The sequence below is a fragment of the Balearica regulorum genome, chromosome 13, assembly GCF_011004875.1.
Source record: "Balearica regulorum gibbericeps isolate bBalReg1 chromosome 13, bBalReg1.pri, whole genome shotgun sequence".
NCBI classification, from domain to species: Eukaryota; Metazoa; Chordata; class Aves; order Gruiformes; family Gruidae; genus Balearica; species Balearica regulorum.
In genome coordinates, this window is record NC_046196.1 from 19,608,887 (window position 1) to 19,636,567 (window position 27,681).

The 27,681-nt window shown below is 38.3% G+C and overlaps 2 protein-coding genes across 6 annotated transcripts in view; one reads left to right on the forward strand and one right to left on the reverse strand.

Annotated features, from left to right (window-relative positions):
• Positions 1-1,648: 1,648 nt before the first annotated feature.
• Positions 1,649-3,420, reverse strand: DDX28 (DEAD-box helicase 28). The gene has a single exon (XM_010301174.2). It carries the CDS (start codon positions 3,418-3,420, stop codon positions 1,795-1,797), a length of 1,626 nt encoding a protein of 541 aa, XP_010299476.2. The 3' UTR covers positions 1,649-1,794.
• The window catches only part of DUS2 (dihydrouridine synthase 2), a 34,555-nt gene continuing 10,276 nt past the window's right edge, over positions 3,403-27,681 (forward strand). For 2 of the 5 annotated variants that reach the window (XM_075765347.1, XM_075765346.1), the window contains exons 1-13: positions 3,403-3,525; positions 4,000-4,139; positions 7,092-7,137; positions 8,680-8,771; positions 9,676-9,719; positions 10,512-10,576; positions 12,569-12,612; positions 15,896-15,961; positions 20,395-20,465; positions 20,952-21,038; positions 23,269-23,437; positions 24,383-24,504; positions 27,143-27,286. In XM_075765347.1, the coding sequence (XP_075621462.1) occupies positions 3,453-3,525; positions 4,000-4,139; positions 7,092-7,137; positions 8,680-8,771; positions 9,676-9,719; positions 10,512-10,576; positions 12,569-12,612; positions 15,896-15,961; positions 20,395-20,465; positions 20,952-21,038; positions 23,269-23,437; positions 24,383-24,504; positions 27,143-27,286 (1,163 nt within the window). In that variant the 5' untranslated portion in view covers positions 3,403-3,452. Of the gene's footprint in view, positions 3,526-3,999; positions 4,140-7,091; positions 7,138-8,679; positions 8,772-9,675; positions 9,720-10,511; positions 10,577-12,564; positions 12,613-15,895; positions 15,962-20,394; positions 20,466-20,951; positions 21,039-23,268; positions 23,438-24,382; positions 24,505-27,142; positions 27,287-27,681 lie in introns of all 5 variants that reach the window. The other 3 variants (XM_075765343.1, XM_075765344.1, XM_075765345.1) reach the window with 3 other exon arrangements.

Sequence of the window (27,681 nt, forward strand, 5' to 3'; positions counted from 1 at the left end):
GATAATTTATCAGACGTCAGCCTTCCTCCCATTTTCCCACATTTTAACTCAATAAAAACCCTACTCTCTTATCACCAATGCCACTTAGTTACTGATACAAATGAAGCAGATTATCCTGTTTTTCAGCTGGGATAGAGTTAGTTTTCACAAGAAGCTGGGAGGGGACACAGCCAGGATAGCTGACCCAAACTAGCCAAAGAGATATTCGATATCATATGATGTCATACTCTGTATATAAGGGAGGGAGAGGAAGCTGGCCAGGCTTCTGTTTCTGGGTGGTGAGCAACTGGCACAGTGTATCACATGCCTGGTAAATGCTTTTATTAGTATTTTTGTTCCTCTTCCTTTGTTAAAGAATGAACTACAGCTGAGAGGTTAAGTAGTCCATGAAATGAATGGGTCCAAAATATAAAGGTTTCCAGTCTCCAAGTGGATCACACTGTATTTCTATGAAGTTGAAAGTTTTCTATTGTATTAAATAATTTTACTGCAGCTTGTAACTTCCCTAAGAGCCCCTTAACTGTGCAATGTGAACAGAGTACATGTGTACAATTTCTAGGATAAAGTTATATAGCCTTATCTTTAAGTGATTATCTGTGCAAGTTTTCTCTTTAGTTTTTACTCTCAGTATACTAAGAGTAGCTCCTGTGCCTTATTTCCTCAGAAACAAGATTTAGATACTATGCTGTGATCTTTTCATTTAACAGCTTACTATTTCTACATACTGAGTTTTAGCACAGGCAAAAGTAGATAGCACGGGAAAAACAACAACTAAAAGGCTGTGATAAATCACTGCAACAGAAATCAGAGCTGAAATGCTATTTTTGTGTGATTATTTACCATGAGATACAAACTAACAGCTAGATATGAAATAACCTCAGCCTCACTTTTATCCTTCTAGTTTAAAGCAGAAGAGAACAATGGCATAAAATTCAGAAGAAATCCTGTACTCATTCTTGTTACCTGTGAGTCAACACACTTCTTTCCTTTAACAGAAGATATTTTGAGGTGGGTTGGATTGTGGGGTTGGGGTTTTTTTTGGTTTGGGTTTTTTTTTTTGTTTGTTTGGGGTTTTGTTGGTTTTTTTTTTTACATACGGTCAGTTCAGAGACTGGACACATCACTACAGCAGGCAGGAAAAAAAGAGCAGGAAACATTTTAAGGCTTTTTTTTTTTTTTTTTTTTTACTTTATTTAATAGAACAGCAAAATTCCCTTTCTCAGTGAAAGATAGCCATAAAATGACAAATTAAGATGTTGAAAAAGCCTCAAGCTTTATTGTGCTTTCTCATTCTCACTGAACTTCGAGGTATCTGGTCTAGAATCCTCTGAATGAACTGCTACATCACAAGAAAATCAAATATAATTTGTCCTTTAGTCTTTCTACATTTATCTATAATCAGTCAAAGTTAATGAATGTTTAGCTGCTGGTGGTGGTAAGCAATGAAATGCACCTGAGCTGCACATCATACAGGCATACTTTCATTCTGATTTGAATTTAAGTTAAAAGTCTCAACAAAATTAAACAAAACAACTGATGAGATTATTCTTCAGTCTTGTCCAAAGGTATTTTGTTACTCACTAGCTTCCTTTTGGAGAGCCATGAATTGTGATGCCTATGGAAATGACTATTGCAGGTTCCAGAACAGTGTGCAAAGTTAACCTGATCACCTGGTTCTGAAACTCAATTCTATACTCTTTCAGTCTAGCTTACGCACAGCAGCTCATTCGTTCTGCCTTAATAACTTCAAACTTAGTCCCTACCAGGCCATTTATTACTTCTTGGCAGCCTGAATCAAGCTCCTTTAGGTGGAGGCTTACTAATAGTGGAGTCCATGCCTGGGAGACCTGTCCTTTTCCGGGCTGCAGTTTCTATTTTCCGCACCAGGTCCACATCCCACCGATGGGTGACAAAACTAACCACAGCTCCAGGTGCCTTGCTTCCAACCCGCCCAACTCGTCCCACGCGGTGCAGGTAGTCCTGCAGGGTGCCTGGGAAGTCATAGTTGACCACTAGCTGCACGCTGCTGGTGTCCAGCCCCCGCGAGGCAAGGTCAGTGCAGACAAGGACAGACACATCACCCTTCTGGAAGGAGGCAAAGATGCCAGCTCTAGCAGCTGCTGACATCTGTCCTTGTAACCTCAGATGCTTGATTTTGTGGTCATCCAGGATATAGCCCAGCCAGTTGACAGTGCTGGCACTGTTGCAGAAGATGAGAACAGTCCCACCAGATGCTGGGTGATCCTTGAGTAGCTGCAGCAGTTCAGGCAGCTTGTCCTGGCCTTTGAGGCGGACAAATTTCTGCTGGACATGGGGTGGCAGGCGGTGCAAGCTCTGGGTGGTGAGGGTGACAAACCGGCTCACATCAGTGAACTTCCCCAGCGTCTGACTCAGCCCCGCAGGGAAAGTGGCTCCGACCACCACCACCTGGGTCCTTGCCTCCCCGGGGCCAGCCGGCCCGGGGGCACCAACGGCCAGGGGCGCGTACGCCAGGATCTCCTCCAGCGGGGCCGTGAAGGTGTCGTCCATCAGGGCATCTGCCTCGTCCAACACCATCCAGCGCAGCCGCCCCAGGGCCAGGAAGCGCCGCCGCAGCGCCTCCCGCAGCGCCCCGGGGGTGCCCACCAGCACGGCGGCACCCGGCGGCGGCGCCCGCAGCTGCCTCCGCAACCCGCCCGCGGCGCCGCCGCCCGTCAGCCCGCGCACCTGCAGCCCCGCCGGCCGGCACAGCGCCTCCGCCACCGCGCCTACCTGCGCCGTCAGCTCCCGCGACGGCAGCACCACTAACCCGCGGGGCGACGCCGGCCCCGCCGCCTCCGCCGGCCCGTCGGGGCGGGAGAGCAGCCCGTCCAGCAGCGGCAGCAGGTACGCCAGCGTCTTGCCGCTACCGGTCTCGGCGGCGCAGAGGGCGCTACGGCCGCGGCGCAGCGCGGGAATGGCGAGGCGCTGCACCGCCGTGGGGCGGCCGATAGAGAGGCCTTCCAGGCCAGCCAGCAGCGCCGGCTGCAGCCCCATCTCGGCGAAGGACGGGCCCTGCCCCGCGTCAGGCGGCGGCGCCTGCAGGGCGGGAGCCGCCTCCTGCGAGGGCTCCAGCTGGAAGTAGTCCCCGCAGGCCTTCCTGTGCTTCCAGCCCGTCGACACCAGCTGCGGCCGCTCCCAGCGCCCCACCGTCTGCCAGCGGGGCTGGCTCAGCTCTGGCCGCCGGCTCCGCAGCAGCAGCTTTCCAGGATGCGGCGCTGCCGCCGCCTCCCTTTTCCCGCGCCGACGGCGCTGCGCGCCCCGCTGCAGGCGCATCCGCAGGGCCCAGGGGACGCGCACCACGTTCTCGGGGGGCTCCGCGCCCGCCGCCGCCCGGGTGGCCGCCAACCGCCGCGGCAGCAGCGGCAGGGCGGCCACCATCCTGCCGCGGCTCAGCGCCATGGCGACCTCTCACGTGGCGGCGGCGCTGCTCGATGACGCCGTCAAGAGACGCTTCCCCCGGTTCCTCCCGCCCCCTCGGAGCCGCGGCGGAGCCACGCGAGGAGGGTGAGTGGCACGGGTGGGGGGCGCGCGCGCGCGCGCGGCCGGTACCTCAGGAGGCGGCGGTGACGATCACTTCACGTTCGCCTTTTCAGCTGACGGCTGAGAGCTGACCGCCGTGCCGCGCCCCGCGGGAGCAAACATGGCCCCGAGGGGCTCTGGCAGAGCCGGTCCGGCGCTTCTCACTCGGGGGAAGGGGCCCGTGCGGCGGGGAGCTCCCCATGGGCCGCCGGAGGCGCCACGACGCCTCAGGGTGCCGCCGAGCTCTCTCACGGCTCCACGCAACTGGCGCCAGGGCCGCGGGAGCTGAGTAAGCAGCGCTGGGACAACCGGCCTGCGAGCTGCTGAGGGAAGGAACCCTGTCAGATTTGACAGGGCCACGCACTCCCCTCCACCCCCTTCCCGCCAAAGGAAAGTTCTGGGCGTTTACGAATAGGAAGTGAGGCACTGTGGCTATCCCCCTTGATTATCTCTTTTCAGGTAGTACCGCCACAGGAATGACGGTGAACACACCTCTCTGTTTTAGAGGAAAGAAGATCCTGGCTCCAATGGTCCGAGTGGGAACATTACCAATGCGTCTTCTTGCTCTGGACTATGGTGCTGATATTGTGTACTGTGAGGTATGAAAGATGAGGCTGTCTTACCAGATAAGATTAAGACAAGTACAAATAGACTTTACTGTAGAACTTTTTCCTTTTACATACATTTTTCATTAGAAAAAATGGGGAAAAAAGAATCTATGGTTTAAGGCATTTCCCTTTGAGCAGTCCTCAAGTTGTGACAAACCCCTATTTTAAGACAGTTCAAAAGTTTCAATTTAGACAAATCACTCACCATAACAATTTCCTCACATTCTACTATGTTTTGCTTTTTGATAGTTTTTGGGGGGGGCATAGGGTATGATTTTTAATTTTTTGAGCAGAGTCATAACATTGAAGGAAGTCTTACACTAACCTACCCTCTCACCTGGATAGTTCTACTGTGCTAACCCAGAGCATCCATATATACTCCTCATGGCACTGCTGCCCTTGTTGCTTAACCACTTTTCTTAAAGCTGCCTGAAGTTGAGGCTCTGGTTTGCTGCAGATATTGGTAGGACTGCTCTGTAACTTAAGGTACTTAGTCTTCACTATCCTTATTGTTGCAGTGCATCAGTATTCCCATTTTCCCCTTCAGTGCTATTAGCTCTTCTCAAATGTAGGTACCAGTACAAGACACATGACTCAGCTGAGATTGTTTTTTAAAAAACAACACAATAAAGAGTTAAACATAATGTAAACATGGCCTAAATACTCGCTTTCCTGGAGAAAGTTTGATCTGTGCTAGTAGAACAGACTGAAAAACTGTCAGAATAAGTAATTTACAGTGTTCTCCAGGAATCTTCACAGCAGTTCTCTTGTGAGTTAGCTTGCTGCTCTTTGTGGGAGAGAAGAAAGGTGTTCTCAGAGAGACAGTATGCTGGTTTTATCTTGACCACAGCTCACCTTTTGTCTCTACCTTCTAGACCTATGAGTGCTATTTAATTAGTTGGATCACCTCCATGTGAAAGAATAGTTATTGCTGGATGATTCAGAAATCTCAACATTAAGTAGAATAGATACTGCAGTCATAAAGTTGGGAATAATAAGATGTTTTTCCTCTTTTGACAAAGATAATTAACAGTTTCCCAGTTTATGAATTTTGACCTCTCTGCTTTACATGGGATTAATTAAGAATATATATTTTTTAATTCTCTGAGAGGCTAACTTTAGATCATGTGTAGAGAAATCACAAGTATAGAGTTACAGAATCTAGGAGTCTTAAACACTAGAAGTGAGTCAGGGTTCAGACAGCCTTTGTGCTTTTACAGTATCTCTTACACTTCTTAGTAATAGCAAAGAACCTTGTTACTGAGCAGTTACTGGATTTCACTAACTACAGATTTGACAGGATGATTGTATAGAAAGTTAGTAGAAGATAATGATGTAGAGATTGTTTTTAAAAATGACAACCAAAACCCACAACAAACCACACACATCAAGGTATTACTTTGCTTACTGCTGAAGTCATAAGGTATGAGAAGTTAATGTATCCAGCACTATAATCAGTATAGCTAAAGCAGTTTCTCTCACATGCTTTTTGCCACAATTCCAGAGAAACAGTATCTCAAAAGGAGAGACCCTCAAACTTACTTAACAAGTTGCAGTATGTAACAAAATTTATTCCTGTAGCCAAGAACTTAGAGTTTTCCTCATCTCACCTCAAAATTATTATCTCCTATGCTGTCTTTTTTTCCACATTGCTGTTGAGAGACAGGAGAGTTAGGATGCCTTTGACATGGATTAGTGTTCACAGTTAGAGATCTGTCTTAAGTTTTATCAGAAATACTATACTTCATAGGCTATCTTAAGAACTGACAAGATAGTATAAAATAGAGTTGTTTTAGGCAATTACATTGTAGTTATCTAGCAACAGAACAGCATAGATAACTGTATTTTGTAGTTTCACTTCTATATGGTAAAATTTCATTTTTTGATTTATCCTTTTGTTTTCTTTCACCCCAATCCCATCAATACTTAGAGGCTCAAAGCTGTTTCAGAACTTAACATGAATAGTACCTGATAAGAAGCATTAGTTAAAAACTTAAATTAAAAGCACTACTTATAAGACCTATAATATAATGTAAACAGATTGAAATTAGACTAATTTGTTGCTTGCTTATTCCTTACCTGTAAATCAGCAGGTTTTAAACCTTGTCTTATTTGTTAAAGCAAGGATTCTATAGTAGACTGAGTTTCTTCAAGTAACTAACACTATACCATAGGAAGGTTTTTTTCCTCAATTTATATAACTGTTGGATTTACAGCTGCATATTTATTTCAGCTGCTAACAAGTTTTATTGGTTCAAGCTGTAGCCCTTTGTTAATTAAAGCCAGTCAGTTTGTCTTAAAACTTGCCTATAATCAAGTTGATGAGATACATATGAGAAAAGGACTCAAACGTGTCCTTAATAAATGGAATTGCATAAATCTGCTGTTAAGTTAGTATATGTAGATTGAAGTTTTGGTTTTTAAAGGAAAGCCATAAACTGTAGAAGAATGGTAACTGTATGTTAGGCTCTCCAGTAAAGGCTAATATAAAGCTTTTTTTTTGTTTGTTTTTTAACAAAAGTGGGGAAATGTTAAGACTCAGAATTAAGGTAAAGAAGCCTTAAACTGAAGACTGCTGTTTTGCTCATTTATGTGTTTGTCCAGTACAAACCTCCATTGATTCTTGAGGTGATCTGTTGCTATAGTATTGTTATCTTTACCTTCTACTCTAGATAGTTCATTCTATTTTGTTTCCAGCTTGCTAGATAGGTATTTGAACAAAATGGTTCTTCTAGAGCTATGTAAATGTCTTGTATTCCTATATTCATATGAATATATTTTGGAAACTCTAGTTGAATGTATTGTATAGTTAAGCTCTTGTTTGTATTTGCATTCTTTTTCTATATTTGGTATCTCTAGATAGTTATTTAATAAAATAGGTAACTGTTTAGAGCTGGGTGGCTTAAACACTTCAACTCACTTAGATATTTTTATTCTTCTCAGGAGCTGATTGATATAAAGATGCTGCAGTGTAAGAGGGTTGTAAATGGTAAGTATAGTATTTCTTTTGTTAATATCTGTAAGTGTTCTTTTTTTCTAGTTAAGTAAAAAGATAATTATTTTTCTGAAGTAATTTTATAGTGATTATAATGAGGTATCATTCCATATAATCTCTCTCAACTGTGTCTAAGGACTTAAAATAAGCTTTTGAAGTGCTGCCCTACACCTGTCTGCTGCTCTATAGTTTCAAACGTTCAGTTTCCCTTCTTAAGGAATTTCAATAGTTCAGTTAGTGTCCCTCAGGAAAACCACAAATGTTTGTGTTAGGGTTAACATATTAGTAACAGACAGTTTATTATTCTTTTTAGAGCCCTAACACAAAGTCTTTCTCTACCATTGACTTAGTTTATTACAAGGTTTCAATGATTTTTCTGTTAAACTCTTTGACAGAGGTCACATCACTGGGTGTGCAGGTATAGGCCTTCTGAAGTGAAATACTATATAATTTTAAATCGTGGAATTATGTCTTTCCCTTTTTTAGTACGAAAAGTGGGATCAGTGTTGGAAATCCATTACTAATCTTTCAGCATTATGCTTCCTGGCAGTAGGCGAAAGAAACTAGTAGCTGGAATAGACAGGACATTAAAGTTCTAGGGTATTGTTTAAAATGTTAAAGCTTTTAGTTTTATGTGGGTTAAAAGGACAAATAATAAAATTGTAATTAACTGCTAACCCTTCTCAATTCTGTATCTACATACTGGATTCAGCCTCTCTATTGCCTTTGTATGCTATTATAATAAAGAATAAACAGTGAAAAACTCTTGTTTTCTTTTGCGGTTTTTTGTTGTTGTTTTTTCTTCAGAATTTTTACATGTGTATGTGCTAATATAAAATCTAATTTTCTGAGCAAAACTACTAATATTAGTTACAAAGCCTTTTAATTTTTCAAGAAAAGTTTGATAGTGTCCATGAAACAAATTCATTTGGACTGTAGTAGAGACAATTTCCAATCGTGAGTTTTTATAAATGCTAGCTGTTTGTAACATTACAATATACACACATTTTAGTCTACTGCAATAAGGAAGCAAGACATACAAGATCTCACTGTTTATCATTCTTTTATTAATTTGAGGTCCATGGGCTAGATTTGCCCTAACACGATTTTCACAGACAAGCTTTTAGGAAGATATCTTTGAGACCTCCCCAGCTGAGTGGCATGAGAAACAGTTGTTTGTAGTGTCCCCGTTGGGGAACGGAAGTCCACTACAAATCTACTTTCACTTCCTGCCCCTTACTGAAAGTAGTACTGTTATGTTTATTCTGGCTGATTCATCACTGGACTTGTTCTGGTGCTGATGCTTGCCTGAGAAACAGGCTGGGGGATGATTAGGGAGTACTGTGGGAGGGAAACAGCAATGTCCAATAATGTACTGTGAGGACATGTGGCAGGGTGCCGTTAGTTCAGCTGTTCATGGAGGACTTATTTGATAGCATTTTCATTTATATACAAGTTACGTAGTCATATGACTTCCTTTAAGATTACATTTGTATATAACTTTTGTCTGTTTTATCTGTTTCTCATATCATATAGAAGTACTTGAAACGGTGGACTTTGTTGCACCTAATGAAAGAGTTGTTTTCAGAACTTGTGAAAGGGAGAGGCACTGTGTTGTCTTTCAAATGGTAAGAAACCAACTGCAGGTACTCTTCTAACAGCATAGTTAAATGAGGTAGTGCTAGTAACGTTAGTCTAAAGCAGCTCTCATTGCAGACAATATATTCAATTTCTTGATGCTTCAGGTGGAGGTATCTGTTGATATGCATGTGATCAGGATGCTACATTATAAGCTCTCTGTATAGCTGTTTTCAGAAGAGGTGATTAAGATGAATTCTGTGCTCTATGACAGCAGCTTGTTTTTATAATAGGAGTCTATTATATATTTCTGAATGTATAGATACCAAATATGCTGATGTTTGATCACAAGTTTGTCTTGCACTGTCCAGTAAACAGTCTCACTGGAAAGACTAAAAGAAATGGCATTGTTTAGTGTAGACAGGAGAGGATTAATGTGTGCATTAACATTGCACAAATGGATTAAAGGCTGCTGGAGAGAAAAAGATAGTCATTTGGTCTTTGAGATCACTCTGTTTAGGATAAGAGATGATGGGTGTTGGAGGGAAGGAGAAGCGTGGACTGCATTAGATACTGAAAAAGACCTTTTTCAGTGGTAATGATAGCCCTGGAATAGGTTGCTTGTAGAGGCTGTACAATTCTTATTAGCGAAGCTTCTTAAGAATGTGATAAATATCTAAGGGTGATGGGCTAAGAACATTTGATACTGCTGTAGGTTAAGAGGGTGGACAGACCTCTCCATATCCCTTTTTGCATCACCTTTTGTCATTCCGTGGCTGACTCTAGTACATGCTTTAGCTAAATGTTTCAGCTATCCATTGTGCCCTGAATGGGTCTTTGTCACTTTATACTGAATGTTTAGAGCAAATATAGTTATAACCGTGCACAAGTGAACATTTTTTTTATTAATTTGATGATATTTGCTAATTATAAATCCCCTTGTTTTACCAATAGGGTTCGGCAGATGCTGAAAGAGCCCTGGCAGTAGCTAAGCTTGTGTAAGTCATCTTCTCTCACCTCCTTCCCGCTGTGGGTTGGTTTGGGTTTTTTTTGTGCAGGGGAATTGTTGTGGAAGACATTTTTTATGATAGAGAGGATCACGGTAGGTCTTGATAGGACAAAGAAAAGTTACATAGGAGCTGCTCAGTAAAGTGTAGCACCTCAAACGGACAGTAGTATAATAATGCAACTGCAGCTTCTATTTAAAATAACTTTTGCTCAAAGCAGCAGCTGCATAACTTCTATACTGGGACTGATGGCTTTTTGCTAGTTCAGTAAGTGTGTCCTTGATATGAAATTTCCCTGGGTATTGCACAGCTGCAAGTAAGACCGATATGCCTGAAAATGTCTCCTACTTTTTGTGGCTTGAAGCCCGCAATAAAGTTTTCTGCAGAAATGAAAAGTGTTTCTCAAACCTTTTTAGAAGGTGTTTTTAAGCCTCAATTTTAAATAGATGGAAGTTTCAATAGGACTTGCTTTAGTGACAGTGGTGGATGTAGTTATGTATACTTAATCCTATAGAAACATATTTAAAATGAATGTTTGCAGCTTATGTGCAACACCAGTCGTTGAAACCTGTGGAAAGACTCATCTTCAGACCACTGTTAAAATTAATATGTAACTTAGAAGTGAGAAGCTAAAAATTCAGAAGTTCAAATAAAAACTTAGCCTTAAATTCTCATTTAGGCCTTAATGATGATGGAACAAGCTTCCTGGAAAGATTTCTATTTTCTGGTTCATGTTCTAATATGCTGAAAAATATTTTTAATTGTTTCTTTCTTCTCTTCTAGAGAGAGTGATGTAGCTGGTATTGATATCAACATGGGATGCCCAAAAGAATATTCTACTAAGGCAAGTGGATTTTGATTACTCTTAAATAACTTTCTACTTTCTTAGAGGTGTGGAATACATGTTCTGGTTTTCTGGATTGAACAAATTCAAGCAGTAAAATTTTCATGCAGATAAACTTGAATTTATTTTTTTGCAATAAGCAAGAGAGTCTTGAAGGTGTCATGCCCCTAATACAGTAAAATAACATAGTTTATTAGAAGTCTCCCTTAAGAATGGGTTTGGTCATATAATTAAACATACATATCTTTAAGTGAGTAAACACGTATGAAGTTTATAAGCTCAGGTTAGTGTGGATGTGTACCACTGAGCAAGCAGTGATTGTATTTTCTGTTGAGACAACCACTGAACACTGAGAAAAATGTAGTGAGGTTGTTAAATTGTGTTATTGTACAAAGTTAATGCTATTTAGAATCCTGAAAACTGACAGGCTATGTTGTATGTTCCATTTAAAAGTAAATTCTGTAAGGTGGGATAAAATAAAGTGTTGGGGTTTTATGTTTTCCCGAGGTCACTTTTGGATGAGAGAAATATTTTCTGCTTAGCCTTAATAAAAATAGGAATCGCAGTTTGTCATCTGAGGAAGTAAACATTTGCAACTTAGCAATGCTGAGTTCAATTATTAGTCAGTTTTAAGTGGGAGGAAGATGAATCTGTTAAAACTTTATTTTTTTAGTTAAGCACATGCAATTCTAAACTACTGTTTCAGCCACAGATGGTAGAGGACTAATCAAACTGGTTGTTAGCACTACACAGTTAGTGTATAGGTAAAATATCAGTGAATTAGACCATGGAGCTCCATTTTGATGTCAGATGTTCATGCAGGATAGAGGAGAGAAATTTTGCACTTATTGTCAAGGAACTTCAACTTAGACTTAAAACTTCATTCCAAGGAGGAAGCCTGGCTGTTGCATTTAAACTTTCTATGCTCTAGTCTTTGTAGTATTGGCATTTTTAGCATTTGGAGCAAGTTCTCTGTCATGTGAAGCTGTAATGCTTCATCCTTTAAACAGAAAAAACAATATATCCACACAGGCAGTACTTTCACTTGCTAGTTGTTACTTGTCTTTCCATGTGGAAGCTTTTTACTAGCCTTTTACTAAAGAAAGAGCCCAAATGTAAATGGTAACTTCCTCTGGTTTTCTTCCAGATGGCTTTTGAGATAAAGTGGTATTACTAAGGAACTGTGGTCATGTTGAGGACATGTCATTAAATTCCTAATGATCTGATGATATTTCCAGTAATGTTTTCTTTAGCCTTTATTACTTTCTTCTGTATTATAACCAATTACATAAAGACTGTTCTTCCACAGAATCATAATGAAGAACAAAACACCAAAAAATCCACCCTGTACTTGGATGAAAGATCAAAAATTCAATTGCTGGTGAAAGGTTATTCTCTGACAGTAGTTTTGGGTCAAAAAAGTTCATACGATTTTGAACTTATTTCTTATGGCTACCTCTTGGCCTCTAGATATATGTATGCAGATGAAATAGTGCAGAAAGAGCAGCTAAAATATTAAATTTATAAAGTGTTCATAATTTGTGTTCAATACAGCCACTTAATTTGTCTTAGCTTGTTTTTCTAAATGTAGTGTGTAGACAGAAACTACTGACATGAAGACCTCTCAAATGTGGTGTGTAATGTTAAAACATTAAATCTATTCAGCTGTCAATGAGTAGAAACCAGATGATTACAGTTGTTAAAAATGGCTTTTTGAAATTCTGTCTGCTCTATAAAGTAATGGGAGCAAGTTGGTGCTCTGAATTACCATTTCATTATTCTGATACAAATGTAGGAAATGTTTTACCAAAATGTTCACTAATGCTCCTGCATTTTAGATTTTGCCACTTTATCTCCACCCCCACCCCCCCTGCCCCGACTCCCTCCTTGATATAACATTGTACTTTTGCTGTGGTCTGCTATTAGGTAAAAATAAATGAGTTACATACTAGGTAAACACATTTTTTTAACAGTTTCTGTATGTTTTCCTAGGGAGGTATGGGCGCAGCACTGCTGTCTGATCCTGACAAAATAGAGTCTGTAAGTATCATGTTGTGGGTTTTGAACTGCATTGAAAGGTATTATGTACTGTGCTCTACTGGAAGCAGAAATGAATGCATAGAAGACAAATTTATAAAAGCTAGAGTGGAATAATCAGTTTTGAATACTAAGATTAAGGTTATGGATAAATAATCCTGATTTAGTTCTACTTGTCATTGTCTGGACTATGAAATTGCTACCTTCTTCCTTTTCAGTTTAAAAAATTTCAATGTGATGCTATATTTGCAGAGGGTGAAATTTTACATACATATGTCTGTAAATCTGTATAAAACCCTATGTGAACCAGTAAGGAAAAGGTTCATATGTATGTATATATTTGTGTGTACTTTTATATGTATATATATATAAAAACCTGTAGGAACCTATATGAAAAAGATACATACATCTATCTATACTTAATAGATACATGTAATATATGTCATATAGATAGATGTGTAATGTGTTGGTGTTTTTATCCTAAGGACTTCTAAGCTTCCTGAGATTAAACAGAGTCCAGACATTGCTCTGGGTTCCCAGGAATATTCTTAGAATATAGTTCATTATCTTCTTTCTGTTTAAAGACCTAATTCTTCATAGTTCGATGAGTTGACTGTAAACTTTGTCTTGCTTCCCTTTGGCTTTTACTGTATCCTTCTTCAGAGTTCCTGAGGGCAATTCTAGTTTACAATTCACCTCTCAGTAGTAACTGAATCATGGCACAGACTGGCAAATGTTTCGAGGCAATTATTCTTTATTTCTTGTACTAGCAAAAGTATGCAGATGTGGGCAAAACAAAAACACCAAAGGCATTGCTCTGCCTTTTTCCATGTGGCTTTTGAGTGTGTTTTGATTTAAGGGTTCTTTGATGTAGATCAGTCTTTTGAAGAGACCAGACTCTCTACACTCATCTGCTTGACTTTTTTCTCCCCCCCCCCCAATGATAGTCAGTGTCTTTCTGATTCCTGCAGTTCATGCCTTTTCCTTCTGTCTGAAACGGATGTTGTGTCAGTGTTTCTTTTGTGAGTCCTTCATCTTACTGTGATAACACCATTCAGCTTTGTAGGCTAGTAGGACTTCTGCAGTTTCAACAGACTGATCTATTGCATAGTTACTATTCTCTGTATGTTCAGACATGAAAACAGGTTGTTCTGCATCATGTATTTCATTCTCTGAGGACATGTCATTAGAAGGGCATGTTATCAAGGTTATAATCATGATGGAGCGTTAGCTTTTTGCCAAATGTAAGAATCTCTTGGTGTCAAGAGCCACATTGTTAGCCAAGCTGTATAAACTGACCATTCAGCAACTGGAAGCATTATTAATTGTGCTAAAGCAAGAGTTTAAATGGAATAGATTGGACCTAGTACTCTGTCTTTCATTAGCTGATGGGAAAAGCAAAAGTACAAGTGATCCAGTCTGGATCTCAAAACATTTTTAGAGAAGGTTGGTATCAGTCTTAATTTTTCAAAAGAGAAAGCAGCATCAGGTAAGTGTTATCTGCAGAAAGTCAGCTAACAATATAGGCAACAGAACTGGAACCAGAACCCAATTTTTTGAAGCCTATGTGGTGTTGCACAAATGGTGGGTGATACCATCCAGAATTAAATTGTAATTTATGAAGTATGAGGTGATGAAGGCTGACAGAAAAAAAAAATTAAGAGTGGGAACTGAGAGAAAAAATATTTCGCACGCTAGAAATAAATCTAGCAAAAATATTTCTCATAGGAATGAAAGGCAGTTGTAAATGTGACTTCTAACAGCTTCCCTTTCCCTCTACAACCATTACCTTTTGTTTTGATTTTCAGAAGAGCAGAAAGCTTGATGTTCAAAAACTTGGAATTTTCTTTTCAATTTAACATGTTAATGGGCAGCAAAATCTTAGGCATGAAAATTACTCTTAGCCAACTGGACAGGGATAACTACACTCATAGCCTGCAAAAGACATCTGAAATTACAGGTCCAAATCAAGCTTTCCGTATGATTAAAAAGTGTAGAATTTGGTTCTCACATTGGAGTCCTTAAAGAGGCTGATACTGAAAACTTACAAGATTTGCTGATAATGCTATCGTAAGAGAAATGTTATAGTGATGATGTTTAGAAAACAATGTTTTAGATTTATATGCAAAAAATAATACAAATTAAAAATACTAGAGAGGAGTGGTTTAGATAATTTTATTGGATCTTACTGTTTTATTTGAGAGAACACTACTCAGGAAAGATTTGAGTAGACAGTGCAAGGTGACACTATTTACTTCTTCTAAGTATAAGAACTTGTGAGTGCTAGCTGTAACAGCCCATTTCTGTATTGGGAAGCTAAATAAGTGCAGTAATAGTAAACAAAATTCAAGTTTCATGGTATATACAACTCTGAAAGAAATCATTTACCTGCAGTTCCCTCCATTTTATACAAGGAAGTGTACTCAGAGTAACATGCATGGTAATATCTCAAAAAAACAGTTGAAAACCAAGTATATTTCTAATAAGTCAGGATCAGCTGGTTTTTACTCTTATATTTAGAGAGCTATTGGATTTCTGGTACCACTTACTGTATAATCATACAGTGATTTAAACCTGTATAGGCCATTACATGGCCCTTTTAGGTATGGTCTGTTGGACTTAAATTCAGCCTGTGAAAAAGAGATTGTTTCCACAGCTCAGTTCTTTAATGGTTAACCTAACAACTGATCATTTATCTGCTTATTCTGAATTTGTTTTAATGAATAAAATGTGCTTTGTGTGAAGCATGGAATTCAGTTTACAACCTTTGTTTTCTTTTAGAGGATTCAATGATGCTGCTTGATAATCCCCTCTTTTTTTTCCTTCTTCCATTTTGAAGGCTTTCTTCCCTTTTGGAAAAAATCTCTTTTTAGGCAATACTTACATTTAATTTTCATAAGAAACTTTAAACTCTAATATAAGACAACTGTAAAAACAGTTGCATGAAAATGAAAAACTTTTGCACATTATTTTGAAATTATCAGATTTTACTGGTCACCTCATATTAAAAATAGTGTTGAAACTCTAGCAGCAGTTAATTGCTCTGTAAAAATCCAGTTAAAAAAAGAAGTGGAAATAAAAATGGCTTAGACTAGAAATAGGTTTGTATATCAGATAAAATTATATACTCGATTACAGACTGCATGTGTCTGTCTAGCATGTAAGATTCTTTGTAGAGGAACTGTAACTATTACTCTAATTTCTTTGTATCTTCAGGAGAGAAAGGAGGAGAGCTCCTTTAATGTCACTGTTGTGATCACATTTTTGTCTTCTTTTCTTTTTCCAGATATTGACTACCCTTGTTAAAGGAATTTGTAAACCAGTAACCTGCAAAATCCGCATTTTGCCTTCAGTAAGAATATAAATCATTATGCCAAAGTGTTTAGTTTTTTATTTATGTGATTTAAAATCAATTAGAGTATGTGGCATTCTAATATATTGGCGTTTTAGACCTGTCACTGTGAAATAGCACTTGGAATTATAATTTCTGTTGGAGATGCTGTCATGATCTAAAGGGTTGTCTGACCTGCAGGTATATAGAGATCATGATTGTGAGTTTGTCAGATTCCATGATACACAAGGACACAGAGGCTTTTATCCCCTAAATTTTTCAACTTTATTACAGATTACCACAAATACCACAAAAATCACCATAGCAAATATACCTATGATTAATAAAGCAAGATAGATATATATGTATCTCGAGCTAGCAACAATCAATAGCAGCAACAATCAATAGCAGCAACAATCAATAGCAGCAACAATCAATAGCAGCAACAATCAATAGCAGCAACAATCAATAGCAGCAACAATCAATAGCAGCATATGCTATTACAAGTTACTACAAACTTACCACTAGTGAAGCAAACCTATCAATAGTATAACAGCAGATATAATTATGAGATGACTTTTTTATATATATATATAATATATATGTATGTTCATAGTAATAATACTGTTATCAAGTGCATTAGATCACAGAAGGGGACCCAACCATCCCAGAAGTAGGAAGACAAACTGAACGAACCCCAAAAGTAGGCCCGGAGAGGGACCAATAAAGTAACAGACAGACACTCACTACAAAGGTGATGTTTGTCATGGAATTTGGAGTCAGCAAGAATCCGAGATCTTGTAGTAAGCTTGTGTGGAGAGTTCAACCTGTTTTGGAAAAGTATGTGCAGCATGGGAAGCTCTGAGGGAGAGAGAAGCTTCATTTTGGATAAAAATTAAGACTTTTTATGTCATAGGCATAAGAAAGTGTGGGACACCACCCCTTGAGCAGCGAGTATGTGCTGTTAATTCCTGTTTTTCATCTGGGGCAGCCAATAGATAATGGTTTTCTGTCCTTTCAGACCAATTTTTATTTTTTCCGGACACTTTTCTTGTTCTTGTAGTTAGAATAGCTGGTGGCAGTTACAGGTTTTTTCTTTCTCGGGATGTTTTCCTGTTTTTCCAGACTATTTTCTACCTTTTCAGATGATGAGTTGCTGATACAGTTCCTTGGTTTTGCTCTTATGAATAGTATCTGAAGATGTGTCTGGTTTCTATGATGTGTCTGGTACCCAGCTATGCTTATCAGGGATGCTTCTGATTCAATGGCCTAGTTCCCAGGCTAATGGTTTTCAGGCTGGCATTTTCTTTCTCAGCATTTTTTGAAAGATATTTTCTTCTGTTCAGTAATTTTCCCCTTCCAAGCAGGTCACCTTTCTGGCTGCTCACATCAGATGCCAAACTTTATTTCTCCTCTCTATTGTAAAAAGTCAAGAAAATACTAAACATTAAATGTCTACACATGGTTTTATTCCATTGTACTCCAAATGTGGATGCTTCCATTGGAAAAAAGCATTTTAGTCCTGTTTATTGTAACCACTACGTTAATCCCAAAGCTTTTACTGGTGGATAAACTCTACATGAAAATAAAAAGGAAAAATGCACCCTTATTTTAAAAGATGACTACCAAATCTGGAATTGACTGAGAGTAATAAGCACAGTGTAATTAACTTTTAATTTCTTGACAGTCTGCTTAAAGTTTAAACTTCAAGAGGGGAAGACCAAGCCCTAATCTTATGTCTTCAACTTCCAATATTCATGTTAACAATGAAGATTTTGCTACTGAAATTGTGTTTACAAAAGAAAACTGCCTATGCTCTATAAACTACTCGTATTCTACACTGCAAGGAAATTTTGCGTTTGACTCCTGATGTACTGTACATGCAATGACAGCAATAAATACTACAAATGATACCTGAATTAAAAACACCTTCTGCAGCCTTTTTAGAAACTCTTTGATAGATTGAAGCACTGAAATTGCTAGCTAATACAAAGAGGTTTATAATCTTCCTTCTCAGAAGCAACACCTTCATTGTAACTAGAATGACCTTTTTTCTGGATAAATTCTTGGATGCAATCATTCATTACAAAGAAATTGTGGTAAGACTGTTACATTGCTAAAGCTGTTACTTTTTTTTTGGTCAGTATTTTTCTAGAATTTAAATACTAAGAATGCAGTGAAAATACATAGGTTCTTTTTTCCTTTTACAGCTGATGTAGCTTTCTTACTGGATTTTTTTTTTTTAATTGAATTCCCTAAATACTTTTTAAACCTCCAGGAGATGATGTGCCTTCTCTTTAAATGACTGATTATTTTGCAATTGTAAATTTACTTACCTGCCTAGATACTGTGATTGCAGATGAACTGGATAGATGTTTCTGTAGATGGATGAACTGTAATTGGGCTGGCTATTGTTCAAAAGTCTTTTACATGTGCGCTTAAAATGATTAAATGAACAAATGAAGCATTTGTGAAAAGAATCAGTAACTAAGATAACTTTTGTTCTCAAGTATTAAACCAAAGAACTGGCACATCTCCTTTTTATTTTCTACAACTATCCTAGAGCCTCTTCCTTTTTGTTTCAAGCTGCTTTTGCATAACATGTCATCCATCAGAACAGCAGGTGAGCTTTTGTCTCTATGTCCGTGCCAGTTGGTAGATGTTGCATTTTTCAAAGACTGAATGTGCTATTTTTGTGATGAGCCACAGATCATTCTCCAGCTTTTGAAAAGAAAATGTTCCTTACCTTTTTTGTTCGGCATAAGCGGCATAAGACAGGCTAATCCAGCAGTGTGCCTAATTTCTTTCTGCCTTTTAACAGCATCGTACCTCTTGAAGATATACTGGGAGCTTCTCCTTTTTCCCCTGTATCTTTTGATTCACTGGTCATGCACAAATATAATTAGAATTTTTTAGATACTAGGTTTTTAAGACACATTTGAGAGGAATAAGGATGGATAAGGAATTGGCTGGATGGTCGCACTCAAAGAGTTGTGGTCAACAGCTCAATGTCCAAGTGGAGAACAGCGATGAGTGGCATTCCTCAGGGGTTGGTACTGGGACTGGCACTGGCACTGTTTAACATCTTGGTCGGTGACAGGGACAGTGGGATCGAGCGCACCCTCAGCAAGTTTGCCGACGACGCCAAGCTGTGTGGTGTGGTCGACATGCTGGAGGGAAGGGATGCCATCCAGAGGGGTCTGGACGGGCTGGAGAGGTGGGCCCGTGCGAACCGCATGAAGTTCAACAAGGCCGAGTGCAAGGTCCTGCACATGGCTCGGCGCAATCCCCAGCATGACTATAGGCTGGGCGAGGAATGGATTGAAAGCAGCCCCGAGGAGAAGGACTTGGGAGTATTGGTTGATGAGAAGCTCAACATGAGCCGGCAGTGTGCGCTTGCAGCCCAGAAAGCCAACCGTGTCCTGGGCTGCATCAAAAGATACATGACCAGCAGGTCGAGGGAGGTGATCCTGCCCCTCTACTCTGCTCTGGTGAGACCCCACCTGCAGTACTGCCTCCAGCTCTGGGGGCCCAGTACAGGAGAGACATGGAGCTGTTGGAGCGAGTCCAGAGGAGGGCCACGAAGCTAATCGGAGGGCTGGAGCACCTCTCCTGTGAGGACAGGCTGAGAGAGTTGGGGTTGTTCAGCCTGGAGAAAAGGCGGCTCTGGGGAGATCTAATTGCAGCTTAGCAGTATCTGAAGGGGGCCTGCAGGAAAGATGGTGAGGGACTGGTTATGAGGGAGTGTAGTGGCAGGACAAGGGGGAATGGGTTTAAGCTGAAGGAGGGTCGATTGAGAGTAGATGTTAGAAAGAAATTCTTTCCTGTTAGAGTGGTGAGGCACTGGAACAGGTTGCCCAGAGAGGTTGTGGAGGCCCCATCCCTGGAAGTGCTTAAGACCAGGTTGGATGAGGCTTTGGGCAACGTGGTCTAGTGGAGGGTGTCCCTGCCTGCAGCAGGGGGGTTGGAACTGGATGATCTTTAAGGTCCCTTCCAACCCAAACCATTCTATGATTTATAGATGTGTGATTGCATGTTACATTGATTTCAGAGAGCATCCTCTTATTAAGATGCATTTTTACTACAATTTACAGAGTAGTCATTAGTGTGGACTTGCTAATCGAGTGTTTTGTATCACTTTCAAATGACAGTCTAAAAACCCATTGGAAAAATATTCTCCTACTACAGAGTATTGTGGTGCCTGATTTGAGAAAATTTGCAATCTGTAGTTTCAAGGAAGTATTGAAAATGTATTATTATTTTTGCCTTAATATGTAGTTCTTTAATTGAAGTATATAATAAATGGTTATGCATGTTGGGAGCTACTGTTGAAACAGGAATCACATCCCTCTTGACAAAAGAAAATACTTCCATCATTTGTTTGTACAATGATTGTATGATAGTTATTGTTTTTTCTTTGAACTGAAATCATGTTATTCTCTCTTATCCCTCAGGTTGAGGATACTGTGAATCTGGTAAAGAGAATAGAAAAAACTGGTATTGCTGCCATTGCAGTGCATGGAAGGTAAATAGATTTTAGGCAAGAGAGACTTAGATTATTTTTTGTTATTGTTTGCTGGTGTATGTAGCACAGTAAGATGTGACTAAAATATACTCTACATGTAATATGTGGTTCTGATTTCAATTGTTAACTAAATTGGTGTTGTAGAAAATCAGACCAGTAATTGGAGAATTGAATCACTTGCTGCTATTTTTCTAAAATTTTTTGTCTCAAAGACCAAATAAAACTAAAATTATCTTGCATGGTCTGTAGCTTAAAAAATGCTACTTATCTGGCTATGGAATTAGAGTAACAATGTTTTAAAACCTATTTGATATGAAAGATTTCTCTTGTGTTTCCAAAGCAAAAAAGACAATTGCATCAAATACATAAAATAAATACGTGGAAATAAGTGTGTTCCAATAATCTTTGAGTTATGTCTGCTGTGATTCAGATATCTACAAATTCCATAGAAAATCTTTGGTCTTACCTTTTTTCTGTGTTGGAAAGGAAGAAGGAGGAGAGGCCTCAGCACCCTGTCCACTGTGATGTGATCAAAGCCATATCTGAAGCAGTCTCCATTCCAGTAATAGCAAAGTAGGTTGGACTAATTAGCTTCTTATTGCTAGATGCCTGTACTTAAGATTTGCAAGTGTGGGAAAAAGATCCTTCACATAGGACAAATACAACATTGCCTGTTGCCAAAGATCAAACGTTAACAGAGGTAGCAGTGACAGAAGCTGGCCTTATGAAATATCACTGTATCTCAGTTTTTAGTTTAGAAATTCCATGTACTTTTCACAAAGTATTGTTTTTGTGTGTCACAATCTATCCTATGCAAGTCATTTCTGGTTGCATCTAGCAGTTGAATTCTTTATGTTTTCAAGTCCTGTGCAATGACTGGTTTTAACCCTACTACTGTGTGTCTTGGACACTTGCACGTTAGAGATCACCTGTCCCACTGGTCAAAACCAGTGTTATATTCTGTGGCCTCACATTTCTCTAAGACTTCCTTAGTCTCCAGACACAAGGACGTGATCCCACTGAATCCGTGTGCTTGTATTGACAGATCCCTCAATAACTCTCTGATAGTAAAATAATGAACTCAGTCTTAGAAAAGTTTAGTTACAAACAAGTAAGTTTTAAGAGCAATCTTGAAAGCAGAGGGTAATGAAAAAGTATCAGACTGTCCTGAATTGTTTCTGATCTGCCTGACCAACATATTTAGATGTTTTACCTGTTTATAAGTGGCAGTAGAATATCCTTGGCCAGAGAAACAGTGTCCTTAAATGAAGTTCTCTCTTCATTGATCTTGAGTTTTCATGGAAAAGCTGCGTCTCTGCAAAGCATATACTTGGATCAGGAATTTGAGAACTGTTTTCCTGTTCACATTTCTATATAGAAAATAGGTTGAAAGTCACAGTTTTTGCTGTTAGAAGACCTGTTTCTGTAATGGCCAAAGGAGATATTCCATTGTGATAATCTTTCTTGATCCACTTTTCAGTGGTTCACCCCCTTTCTAGAATTCAGAATAATCTTTTAAACAATATGGAATTAAAAAAACAAGCAAAATTCACATTGTGCATTGCCATGAATTCTTTGTTTGCCTAAGTAAAAGATGAAGCTAACAATTTTTCTTAGATTTTAGGCATGTCACAGAAATGTCAACTATGTATGAGTACTTTTTATGATGTAGAAGTGTACAATTAAGATATAAAAATATCAGAGGTTTATTGTTGATAAATTGCTTCTAATTAATTGCTGTATCAGTTTACTTCATTGCAAGTGTCCCAACATGCTGAACTAACCTTAACAATCCTATTTTTTTATGGTTTCTCTGGAAAGGATATGAGCTTTGTTTTAAATCCACTTAGTGAAACTCTTCCTTCTCTAAAGAAATTTTGAAAATTTTAACCACTTGTACTTCAAGCTTGCTCAATAAATATACAGAAATGAATAAAAGGAAGTAGGCTAGTGCTAAACAAAGGCAAGAAAATTTGAATTGATACTATGATTTCTAGCATGGTACTGTGTCTATGTAATCATCTTTCATTAGTGCATTAGACTTGTTTTGTCTTCCCAATATATATGTCTGGTTTTAAAGTAATTGATCATTCTCTAGTTTTTATTTTGAATTTAATGGTGGTTCTACTTCTGAAGGGATGAAGATCCTACTCTTTGTAGTTCAGAAGTTCAACTTTTATTTTACATTTAAAACATGTTGTGAAGTGAAACTTTAAGAGAAAGAAAAGGTGGTTTAAGTGGTGGGTTTTTTTTGCTTACTAACACATTGGACTTGCTGACTTGAAAGCAGACGCAGTACAACAGAAGCAGTGCAACCTTCATTTAACTTAGTGCTGTGTAACTGATCCAGAAGTACTACTTGTAGGTACTCTCCAGAGTGAAACCGGAATGATGCTGTCCATGCTTAACTTGTTTTGAGTATTGCTTGTGCACAATTAGTATGCAGTTGAAGGTTACAGAACTGGCAATTACAAGGTATCATTTTTCAAAGAATGTGGATGTGATTCTTTGTGACTCTTACCCATTAAGAATTGTGTAAAACACAAACTATATTCTTTCTTCATAAAAAGTCTTCTATTTTTAAGAAAAGTATGCAGATAAAAAATATATAATCAGTGTTTTAATGAGCAATTGGTAGTAAAACTGTCAGACCCATTTATTCTTCTAGATTTGAGATAATATCCTACATAGACTCTGTCACCATTAATGATGTAATATCACATTGAAAATACAAGAGTGTGCTAAAGTACAAGTAATTAGCAAATAAAACTTTCATGATTATAATAGTGATGTTAATTTTTAGTGGAGGATCTCATGACTTCATCAAAGAATATACAGACATTGAGACCTTCCAGAAAGCAACAGCTGCCTCATCAGTAATGATAGCTCGTGCTGCCATGTGGAACCCTTCTATCTTCAGAAAAGAGGGTCTTTTCTCCTTGAAGGAACTCATGCAAGATTACATCAAATACGTATGTTTTTTGGAAGATCTCGTTTGTAGTTAACGTTGTTTAGAATTGTTAATCCAAATCTTACTAACTCCTCTTAATTTCAAAAACTTAGGCTCTGGGGATATTTTAACATACTGCATATGACATGAGTCTTGCAAATCAACCACTGCTTCCTCTGCTTTATTTTGTTCAGAAAAAAATTTTCAGAAATCTGTATTCAGAAAACAGGTTTTTTTCTGATCATTCTTTTCTTACATACCATGCTTTTCAAGCCCTTGTTTCTTGGAAACATTTATGAGGCTTACAAGGCTATCTAAAAATGTCTAGGAATTTGAAAAGGTAATGATACATAAGCCAGGTCTCTTAATGTTACAATAGTACAAATAATATTGAACAGAAAAGTGAAGAAATATTAAATACTTAGGTCCTGCTGGATTAATTTTTAGGAATTAGTTGCTTTTCACAAATATTGTCAAGAATTTTTAACAGCAGGGAAGCAAAGCGAATGATTTGTCAGTAAAGTAATGCTGTAGATCTGTAGCTCCATGAGGCAAGTCATCTGTTATATAAAGTTTTAATTGTTATTCAAAAGGCACGATTTTAATGACATAATAGGAAATAAATCAGAAATCTGTGGCTTTGGTCATGTCCTCAATTTAACTTTTTGTTTTTGAAAATTTGGACTGCCATTAACTAGTTACTAAAATATCACTGTGTCTTTAGTTATGTAAACTGGTCAACTCTTTCTTCGTAAGTGTATGAATAAGTGGAACTTCTGTTCATGAAAGCATGCCAAAATAATCAGAATATACTCACATTCATGAATAGTCTTGAATGTGTTATTGAGAAAACTGTACATTGTGATTTGCCTTTCAAAAAGGACTTTGAAATTCATCAAGAAACATGAGCATTATATAAGATAAATTTGTTGGATAAGTTTTTATGTACTTCGTCTCTCTCTTCCAGGCAGTGAGATATGATAATCACTATACCAACACAAAATACTGTTTGTGTCAGATGTTAAGAGAACAGCTGGAAACTACTGAGGGTAAGAAGCTGCATGCTGCGCAGTCCACACAGGAGATCTGGTAAGCAGGTACTTAAAAAAACCCCAAACAATCCCACAAACAAACCAAACCAAAACAAAACCCCAAACCAGCCAACAAAAATCAAACCAGTTAGCGAGATGTGGAATAATACAGTAAACTTTTCCAGGTTTCCTCCATGCTCAGATGTTAAAGCTTTTTAACACCAAAACTGTCTTTATATTTGACATACTAATTTGAGTGATGTCTCTCTGAGCAACAGGCATTTATCCAATAGTTGCATTAACTGATTAAGAAAAGTTTCAACATTCTCTAGTCTGGAGGTTAATAGTGTGGAGCTTGTCTTCTTCCAGAGATATTTATTTAAATTTCTCCTTTTGCATGTGGGGTTTCTAACGTTTCTGGAACTTTTATGACAAGATGTTTGTTCTAAATGAACACTTAGAGATGAACTCAAAACAATGTGTGAAGGTCATCTATATGATACTTAAATGTATTTTTGTGCTGATTTTCATACCTGAAATATGGTCATGAACAATGACAACCTTTTTTTTTTAAGGAAATACAGTAGCTTTAATGAATCTTATCATCCTGGACATCTGAAACAGTCTGGATGAAATTTTTCAAAAGGGTAGACAGAAAAGAAGGGAAAAGTTTGAGAGAAACCATAAGATAGACATGTGATTAAAGAATTCACACAGAATGGAGGCGAATTCAGGTTTGGACCCATCCCAAACCGAACAAAATTAAGGTTTGAGCTGCATGTGTCATATCCATGTGGTGTGCTATAACTGTCCTTCTGATGGAACAGAGGAGAAGAGTCTCTTTGTTTTTATAAAATAAACAATCTGAAACTGTTATCGTATATGTATGAAAATGGATAGAAATGTTGAAAGCTTGAAATATTTTGCAGATGGAGTTACTGTTTTCTAGCATTCCTAATCAGTGTTCTGTTCGTGTCCAAAATGAATGGAAATGCCTGCAATCTTTTTGCCAGTTTGTTGCAATTTGCCGGTTTTGGTTCTCTCTAAATGCTGCTGTCTATGATTATCATGTTACAATACAATGAGGGGCATTTGTATTTTATATATATAAAAGGAGCTAGCCTTCATTAACCATAAAGGAGCAGTGGAATCCATGAACAACATTTACACTTTGCAAGTTTCTTTTCACTTTTGCAATGTAAATAGTTGAACAATTTTTAATATAGTAACTTACTATCTATTTTGCTTATAGTTTTCCAGTTTGGTTAGAAGAGATATAGTATAGACTGAAACTGAAACAATCTTTTACAACTTCAAATAAATCTTAGCCAAAAGAGTGGTAGTGTTCTCTACTAAATGAATAGTAATGCATAGCATGTAAAGAAAAGAAATTGTAAGTAAGAGTCAAGCCTTTAAACAGGTAATTAGAAGAGTCACAGCTTATGCACAAACACTGAATAGAGGTCTAGTTTAAAACTTTTGGGTTTATGTGCTATGCCTAACAATTCTTTAGGGGCATCCAAAATTAACATTATTTTTTGCATGTGTGGTGCAATACCAATTTAAAAATTGGCTTAAGCAGTGTGTGTGAGTGAGAGGGACAGAGAGACACTTGAAAATTTGTAAAACTGCAGACTCAGTCTTTTAACCACTGTTCTAAACAGCCTGTTTAATGTCCAGATAACTGAAGAACATTCAGTTATTGAAAATGCACATACACATCTTCAGACAAAAATGTTACTTAATACTGCTGTCTCCTGGTGGTGATGGCATGTTACAGCCATTCTAGGTTTTAACCTCACTACTGAATGCAAGAGAACAGGCTGCTGCATTTCGGAAAAAAAAACCCCAAACAAAAGCCAAAACATAACAGTACGTAATAAGTTGTCTTCTCTTAGAAGCATCAGTTAGCATTATTCGGCTTCATTGCTTTTCCACTTAGAGCATTGGCGATGACCAGAATTCGTTTGGACATTGAACAGCCTCATACCAATGAACATTTTCGTAACAGTCAGAAAGTAAAAGTTCTCTGATGCTGCAGGTTTTATTGTTGTTGTCATCTGCAGGAAATAGTCTCAGTTTTTCCAAGTAGATGCAGCCTACCATAGATCTGAATTTTAAAAGGATTTGAGGCTCTTGCCTTTGACCCAAATCCTAGTTGCTTCCTCCCTTGTGTTGGGACTTGTGAATAATACTTTGAAGTCAGAAAATCTGAGATTTTGAGGTATTTGGATGTTATAGTGTTTATTGCTTATAGTATTTTTAAATACTAAAATTAGAAGAATATATTTCATACTTTCTGCTCATATTGCCCTTTTGGATCTGATGCACCAGTAGTCACTCAGAGATGTTCTTTGCTGATTCGTCTCCCTGCAAGTATTAATTGAACTAATAACTTGAACAGTGCGGGACCTGTATTTCTGATTTCATTTTGCCTGGACTTTCAGGCTGTGAATTGAATATATAATGCTGGAAATGAGAACATTCTTTTTCTACTTGTAGCTCAACAGTGTCTGATAAGAATTAAAGGAGAAACAATATAATGTCACTGTGCCACATATAGCCACGCTTTCATGTGATTCTCTGTACATATATACTCTATTTAAACACAACTGATTTCTTTACTTTTCTCTATCATAATGTGATACAAAAACTTACAAGCTGATCTCTAATACAAAGGAATTCTGTTTGAATAGTGAAGTCTTTGAAATGGCTGACTTCTATGAAGAAACAACAGCTGTTTTCAAAGCAAAGAAAACATCTTTAGAAACTGAGACACAAGATGAAGATGACCAAATGGAAGATCCAGATGTAATAAAAATGGCTGTTAGATTTGACAAGTAAGCATGCAAATTAAATTTTTTACTATCTTGCATCTGTAAATAAAAACCATGAATTTGATAGTGCCTTACAGGTTTTTTAAAAATAACAATTTGCATAACAGTGCTTACTGAGGGCATTTTTATGAAGCAATTTGCGTACATCGTTACATAATCACTAGCATCACCACTCTTCCTCTACTATTTGGATGTTGTAAGACCTTCTTTAGTTCCAGACTTCCCGAGACTGCTTAATTTTTTCAGTTAACTTATTAAATGTTGAGTGATTTATAAAAAAATTCAAACATCTGTATTTGAAGAATGTGAGTGTACAAAGATAGCGAGTTCAGTTATTTTAGTGAAATTTAACTAAAACAATACTTTTTCTATAAAAAGTCATGCCCAAATTTCATAAT